General features: G+C 42.6%; 2 protein-coding genes across 11 annotated transcripts in view; one reads left to right on the top strand and one right to left on the bottom strand.

The window, feature by feature from the left end:
- Positions 1–939, top strand: part of LOC108247914 (C-type lectin domain family 4 member E) — a 12246-nt gene extending 11307 nt beyond the window's left edge. For both annotated transcript variants that reach the window (XM_017436331.3, XM_025010609.2), the window contains one exon: positions 139–939. In XM_017436331.3, coding sequence (XP_017291820.1) covers positions 139–328 — 190 coding nt within the window. In that variant the 3' untranslated portion in view covers positions 329–939. The remainder of the gene's footprint in view (positions 1–138) is intronic.
- A 348-nt stretch (positions 940–1287) lies between these two features.
- LOC108247900 (zinc finger MYM-type protein 4-like) lies at positions 1288–7189 on the bottom strand. Of its 9 annotated transcripts, none has more exons than XM_017436301.3 (12): positions 7005–7189; positions 4614–4768; positions 4506–4541; positions 4224–4374; positions 3970–4040; positions 3732–3815; positions 3221–3453; positions 2929–3106; positions 2646–2840; positions 2368–2518; positions 2075–2190; positions 1288–1800 (listed from the first exon to the last, which is right to left on the bottom strand). In XM_017436301.3, the coding sequence occupies exons 2-12, from the start codon at positions 4746–4748 to the stop codon at positions 1687–1689; spliced, it is 1464 nt and encodes a 487-aa protein (XP_017291790.1). In that variant the 5' UTR covers positions 4749–4768; positions 7005–7189; the 3' UTR covers positions 1288–1686. The 9 variants fall into 9 exon arrangements, with proteins under 9 accessions (XP_017291790.1, XP_017291789.1, XP_017291788.1 ...); XM_017436300.3 differs by having other exon boundaries at positions 6643–7189; XM_017436299.3 differs by having other exon boundaries at positions 4614–5041; positions 6643–7189.
- Positions 7190–7497: the final 308 nt, after the last annotated feature.

The raw sequence follows: 7497 nt of genomic DNA on the forward strand, positions 1-7497 counted from the left end.
TGAAGGCAGATGGTTGTGGGTGGACGGATCACCTCTGAATGAAAGGTTTGATTGTTTTCTTTGGTCTCCTTTAAGAATTAAACTCACTGGTTTATCAGAATTAAGGTCACATGTTTTTTCTGTTTCTTAATTTCTTAGTCTGAGTTTTTGGAACACTGGAGAGCCCAACGATGTGAAAACAGATAATTCTGAGGGAGAAGACTGTGTGGGGTTGGACATGAGAGGAAGAGATGGTGATCTGAAGACTTGGAATGATCAATCCTGTGATATTGGTTACAGAGGAATCTGTGAGAAACCTGCAGTAACGGGGAAGACTTCATGTGTTTGAGGGTGAAGTTCAGTTCAGTCTGTAAAACAATCTCAGTCCAGGATCCAGAAGGAGCAGCAAGGCTGGTTTCAGCAACTTAATGTCACAAACAGTTAAAGCTTCCTTCTACTTTTCAGCTTTTTATATATTTGTTGCATTAATCTATTCTTCTAAGTTTAGTCAGCTTTGGTTCTTCAGCTGAGTTCTGTTTTTGTTCGGCTCATATTACCAGGGGGCTGCTTCAAAAAAGTAGAATTAGAAAATCCAAGATTATTAGTGGGACTGTGGAGGCATGGTTGTGTTCAGTTTGCTGCTGGATCTTTGGAACCAGCAGTCTGAACATGTAAAGTATCCCATTAGCTGAAAACTGCTGCTGCTTGTGCAGGTTTCTGTCTGGAAGAAGCAGCGGGTCCAAACTGTCCTGAAACACTGGTTTTAGTCAGAAATCCATCTGGATCCAATGGAAGTGTCCAGTATTTGGTTAGTAATCAGCACACCTGTGGTCCCTCAGTAATCCCCCTTCCTGTTGAAGGACTGATTGGTTCCTTCAGCTTTTCTCAGATCCTCCTGTTAATTCTCTGTCATGTTGTGCAGCTTTGGATTCTTATTAAACTTCTAGTTTTGCATCTTCATCCACCTGCCTCCTGTCTGCCTGTGTTTGGCTCCTTCAGCTTCCACTCATTAAACGTCACATAGACTGCACTTTCACAGGAAATGCATTTTCTCCACTTCACTGAAGATGATTGTTTCCAAATACCAACCAGGATGACATCAGGAGAAATATAGATTCCCACATTCCTCCTGAGTCTGTTCAGTCAGTTTGCTTTAAAGAGCAGAAAACTGATGTCATTTAAAGATGTTTACTGATATCAACAAACCAGAAACATTGAATGAAGAACAAAGCTACAAACCCAGAAATGTTTTCATCACAAATGACATGAAGAAAGAATCCAAATCTACAGTTTCAGAACAAAATCAGCTCTAGTTGACCAGAGGAGGGCAGCACATCCTCATCTGTGTGTTTTAATACAATCAAACTTTAAATAAAAGAATAAAAATGGTACATCCCATCATCTGTGACCTCACAGAATAAACCCATCAGTTTGATCTCAGTTTAAATAAAACCAGAATCAGGAAGTATCCTGGAGATGAAGCAAAATAACCTAAATATGAACCATGTTGTTAAACAGGCACGTGCACAGATGGACACTAGGTGGTGCTAGAGCACGCGACTATACATGTACCCCGCCGTGTACAGTCGCGTGCCTCTCTAAACGTGGACGCGCTGCGCGCAAAGCAGACAGGTGGACACGCGCTGGTTCAGCTCCCCTCTCCTCCTGCCCTGGTGACGGGCCTGAACGGACTGAACAAAGACAAGACTAAACATAAAGCTGAGCACACAGCAGCTCTCCTGGTGGTTTGTCAGAATCCTTCTGGGTCTGGGTTTGAGCTCCGGGGTCGTCGGTGTTGGAGGTCAGGTCCTTCTGGGTCTCCTGCAGCGCAGGAAAGGAAAAACAAAGTTTAACATCTTCGGCTCGGCTCAACGAGAGCAGCTGAGGATTATGAGCCGTTTAAAGGTCAAAGGTCAAAGCTTTCCAGGGTCCAAACCGTATCAGACTTTAATGTCAAAACGCTGCAGAGTTTTCATACATTTCTGCAAACTTTGTGCTCTTTTAGCTGTTTGTGCATCAAAACGTTCGGCTCATTCAGCTGATTTCAGCGCTCAGGCTTCTGTGTTTTAGCAGAAACTGTTATTTCTTTAGCTACCTTGAACGCCATGGCGCAGGTCAGGGAGCAGAAGTTTCTGATGGAGGCGTCGGACATGGCGAGGTGACAAACTGGCGCCGTGGTCTTCCTGCAGTTATCACAGTCCAACGAGGCGCCTGAGGAAGAGGAGGAGGAGGAGCACATTCAGCAGAATAATAATGAGATCAAACAGTCCTGATCCAGACTTTCCTGGAATCTTCTCTGGATCAACACTTCTCCAGACTGAGGGCTGGATCAGGACTTTTGCACAGAACTCGCAGCAGCTTCCAGTAACAGACTGAACACCTGTGTACCTGACGCACAGATGGCCTGGATCTTGGACGCCATCACGCAGCTGTTGGAGCAGAAAAGCTCCACGACGTCTTCCTGGTTTCTGTTTTCCACCATGTCTGCCGTGAGTTTGGAGCTTCGGCACATCGTGCACGGCTGCGCCGACTCCATTTTCTGTCCAACGATTAAAAAAAGAACAAAGTTACAGCTCGTGTTCTGCTTCTTCTACCGTTACCGGCTCCGTTTCTCTCAGCGTTCCCTCTGTGATGTCACAGGACATGTTTCCCACTCTGACGTTTACCTGCTTGAAGCGGCTCAGGCAGTCTGCGCTGCACAGCGGTGTGTCGCCGTCCTCCGTCTTCAGCCGCAGCGGCGTGTTGCAGCGGGCGCCGCAGTCCTCACACATGAACAGGTTGTTGATGGTGCAGAAACGGTGGAAACACGGGTCGCTGCAGATCATCTGGACCACATCCTGCAGAATGACCTCGTGTTTGCTCTGCAGGAGGAGAAAGCACAAACAGATGCTGACGTCTTACGTCCCGTGCACCCGGAGGACGGCGTGGAGCTGGTGGGGCGCTCCTTACGATGCAGTATCTGCTGCAGACGCTGCACTGGGAGTGGGAGGCGGCAGGAACCAAGGGAAGCTTCGTGGACACGATCCTCTTGTATTTGAAGGAGGACAGACAGGTCTGGCTGCAGAAGTCCTTTGTCCCCGTGGTGTCCGCCTCGGCCTGGACGATGTCCTGAGAGTTCTTCATCTCCCTGACAGAACAAGAACCGTTCAAAGGTCTCACTGAAGGAGGTTTCATAGAGAACTCCTTACATTAAAAAGTCCAACCCTCGAAGACGTGACGAGCAGAAGCTCTGCAGACTCACCGCAGACAGAAGTGGCACGTCTTCTTCACGGGTTTCCTCTGGTAGAACCTCAGCAGGCAGGAAGTGGAGCAGAACAGATCCGTGTGGGCCTTCCTCTGGTAGACCGTCTCCCCGTCCTCCAGAACCTTCTGACAGGTGGAGCAGGACGCCGGCAGGTCCATGTGGGCCAGGGACGGGGAGGCGGGCTTGGAGTCCTCCGTCAGGGAGAAAACAGAATCGATCTTCAGTTCCTCCTGTCAAAATAAGAGCAGGAACACAGTGAACCACAGGGAGTTTCAAAGTAAAGCATCTGCAGAATATTGTCTCTCCTTCTGTTATCCTGAACAAATGTATCTATGGAACCATTTCTGTTTCAATTATAGCAGCTAAAAGGACCAAAAGGCTAAAAAAAGCTAAAAATAACAGAATAGTTGCTAAAAGCCGGTATGCAGAGGAATAAATCATCCCATCATCACTGTTTTCTGACAGTTTGTGTCATAAATAAATAAAACTGAGTCGTGAAGCGGCCGACCTTTGGTTCCCCCTTCACGTCCACGGAGGAAACGGACTCGGAGCGGTCCGGAGCGAACTCCTCCTCCGTGGGCTCCTCTTTTATCTTAAAGGAGAAATAAAAACAGAAATCAGGATCAGGATCAACTTCAACAAGTCTAAGACTAATTTTCTGTAGAAGTTATAAACCCTCCGTTGTATAAAATGAAAGATTTAGCAGTTTTGTGTTTCCTGTTGATGCAGCGGCTTCATAAACTCACAGGAAGTAAACTCAGCAGCAGCGGCTTCTTTTCTTTGACCTCGTCCTCCGCAGCTGAAGGACTCGTCTTCTCTGTGAAGACATCGGACAGAAAACTGAATTTCCTCACACAGGTAACGACAGCTGGAGCTGGTCACCTGACAGCTCCACACCAGACCCGGAGCAACAGCCTCATTACTGCAGGCGAGGACCCGGTCTGCCGCTCAGGACCCAAACCTCAGCTGGACTCTTCGAACCCTCACAGCTCGGACGTACCTGACACAGGGAAGCTCTGGGCTTCGTACACCTTCATGCATCTGTGGCTGCAGAAGAAGTCCAGCACGCCTCGGTCGTTTGGATTCTCCAACATGTCCGACAGCTGATGGGGGGTGTGGCACGTCGGGCACAGCTGACGCGTCTCCACTGTCTGCGGAATAAATAAAAAGCCTCTAAAAAAATCTAAAAAAAAAGCATAAAGATCTTTAGATTAACACAAAGTCAAACATTAGTGAATTTGGTTCTTGGAAATAGATTAGCCTGAATTAGTCATGAACAGACCTGGTCAGGCAGCACAGCCTCCAGCGGTGGAGACATCTAAAGACAAAGTAAAATGAGTGACTGAAATCATGCAACATAAGTCACTGAAAAGTAAAATGACAGCTATACCTTCTTCTCCTGAGACTGATGGGGGTCCAAGATTACTGCGGTGTACAATTTATATACCTTGGCGATGTCCCGCTCAAGGTTCCGCCTCCTCCATCTCCGCTTGGCTGCTTCAGAGCGCCGGCCTCTTCGTGGCATCCTGTCAGATCAGAGAATAACTGGGGGGAGAAGCAGGTTAATTACACGAAAACCAAACAAAACTCAACTTTAAATTTGCTTTTTTTGTACACCAATTTAAGTAATTTGTATAAAACTAAGAACAGTCTTTGTAGGACTGTGTGTAAGTGTTACTATGTGACAATAAAACTTGTGTTGTCTGAATATCTGGATCAAGTATGTGTCTTGTTAACAGGTATCAGTATTGCATGAAAAATATGTTGTGGTGATGTGCAAGTGAGATTCACAGCAGGTAGCAGTCAACAAGTGAGAAGCTGTAATGAGAAACAAAAAAAAATCCAATTAAACAATGCTCCTGAAAGAAAAAAATATAATCTGTTCCAAAACCTGTTTTTAAACACATACAAAGAGAAGGTCCCAAACTGAGATAATTTCCTCAGCTTGTATCAACAGAACATTTCAGAACTTAGTCAATAATAGTTTTATAATAAAAAAGGTTAAACAAAAACAAATCAAAGATGTTTTTCATAAGTAAATAAAACAAATGAAGTTTAACCACATGAACCAAGTCTTCTCCTGTGGAAGCCATTTAAAGTAAACATCAAACCGATGTGAACTGTATATAAACTACATCTTAGGTGATCAATGTATCAAATTACACTGTAAGAAATTTGTAGATATATTAAAAGTTCAATCAGGTTAATATAAGAAGTCCAAGCCCGAACAGTTTCTGTATTTCTGATTTTTAACACCACTGTTGAAATGTAATAGTTCTTTAGAAGGAACAAAATAAAACAACCGTTAACTGAACTGCACATTTCTCAACCTTAGTGAAATGAGTAAATGCCACACAAGTTTGAAGGTTTTTAGTGTTTAGTCATAGAAAAACTTTAGATTAGACACCAGATGGAAGAATTCCTCATAAAACCACAGTAAATGACTTGATATGACACAAAGACATGTAAAAAAACAAAAAAAATGCAGTGAGAATGGTTATTGCTGAAAGCAGCATCAGCACGCTGGAAATAGCTAAAACCATAACCATTAAAATAGTTATCAACCAATGAGTTTTTATGATATTACAACATCTTTAATATTAAAGTGATAAAATAGAAATTGAGACCCTGAGTCACATAACTCACAGGAAATATTAAACATGTTTGGAGATAAAACATGTTTATTTTCACCTGTTTTCTGTGTTTTACAGCAGTTATTTGATGCAGGAAAACAGCATTTCCACTCTGTTTACATGCAGTTTTAAAAAGGTATTGCTTGTAAATACATTAAAAATCTTCCCCAGACATTACCAAGTGTTAGCTTGTTTTTCATAACAGAATATCTAACTTTAGCTGAAAATGTTACAGATTTACAGTCATTTACAGTTGAGAGAAAGATATACTTCCTTGTTTGACTAAAAGGTTGTCCCCGCCGTTAGCCTATGGTTTTTATATTAACTGAATAAAAACATTGAATATTCTGTTTTGTTTTGTGAATAAATTACATTTATCAATCAATAAAAACTAAAGCAAAAAATAAATTTCTTTTCTGAAAGGCATGGGTGTTTATTAAAGTGGGACTTTAAAAGAACAAGTTTAGAAGTACTGTTTTTAAAAAGTATGGTAAAAAGGGAAATTATGGAAAGGTCAGCTCTTAAAATATTAACTTTCTTGTAGTCTAACAAGGCCTTAAACAGATTAAATAATAACATTAGGAGAAAAGGAGATATGTATTTAAATGTGTGGCTGTAAGAAACGCGCTTCAGCTGAGCTCCAGTAAAATCCCATCAAACACATCGCGGCTTTTTTTGTCTAAATTAAATATTCCACAGCAGTCAAAGCCAACAACTGTAAGCAGTTACAATTACATGGAAGTCAAATAAACCACCGAAATAATACTAGAGAAAAGCATGTCTTACCTGGACCGGCAAAATTGAGAGAACACTTCTTCTTCTTCTTGGGTTTTCTGGCGGGTGACATCTAACTTTTAAATGTATTATCACCATCTACCATGCTGGAGTGTGGGCCACGTTTTTATTTCCTATCAAAACTAAATTCTACTGTACAATCCCGTTTCCTTTAAAAAAGTAATAACTGCTTTATTTATTTTATTATGTTTTACCAATACCTTACTCACTCTTAATGTCTCAACACCATATTTCAATACTTCTTGTTTTAATTTTTCTCTGCTTACCCTATACCTCTCACAATAACTAATTACATGCTCCACTGTCTCTACATCCGTTCCACAACCACATCTACCTGTTGGATGTTTACCTACCAAAAAAATGTTTTGTTTAATCCTGTATGTCCGATCCTGTCATCACTACTTGTTCCTTTAGATTTCCTCCAATCTAGGGCTGCAACAACAAATCGATAAAATCGATAAAATTCGATTATTAAAAGCGTTGGCAACCAAAGTCATTGTAGGCAACAAAATTCATTATCGATATGTGTCGCGCAATTTATGCGTCACTAACGTTGTCGCGGAAACGGTGACGTCACACGCAGCGCGTTGTCAAATCTGAACAAACTCCGTCCGCTCCGTATGATGATGAAGAAGCTACGGCTCCTCTTCCTCACTGCAAACTTTCTTTCTGCTACTCCATTACCGTTTTGGGGGACATGTTTTACTCACTGCAGGTTAGAATCTGCTGAATAGGGTTTTGTGTTTAGTCTTAAAGTTGTTCAGCAGCAGAACTAGCTCTGTGAGCTCTGTTAGCAGCAGTTAGCATACAGGAAACTGCACGCTGCTTTCAGCGCCACCTGGTGTC

The sequence above is a fragment of the Kryptolebias marmoratus genome, linkage group LG5, assembly GCF_001649575.2.
Source record: "Kryptolebias marmoratus isolate JLee-2015 linkage group LG5, ASM164957v2, whole genome shotgun sequence".
Taxonomy (NCBI): Eukaryota; Metazoa; Chordata; class Actinopteri; order Cyprinodontiformes; family Rivulidae; genus Kryptolebias; species Kryptolebias marmoratus.

What these genes read in the sequence shown, in the direction of transcription:
- LOC108247900 (XM_017436301.3), bottom strand. Translation starts at nt 4,748, where the DNA reads ATGCCACGAAGAGGCCGGCGCTCTGAAGCAGCCAAGCGGAGATGGAGG. An exon ending in TGCTGCTGAGTTTACTTCCT is followed by an intron (nt 3,816 to 3,969) that starts GTGAGTTTATGA and finishes TTCTCCTTTAAG; the next exon opens with ATAAAAGAGGAGCCCACGGA. An exon ending in CCAGGCCATCTGTGCGTCAG is followed by an intron (nt 2,191 to 2,367) that starts GTACACAGGTGT and finishes CCTCTTCCTCAG; the next exon opens with GCGCCTCGTTGGACTGTGAT.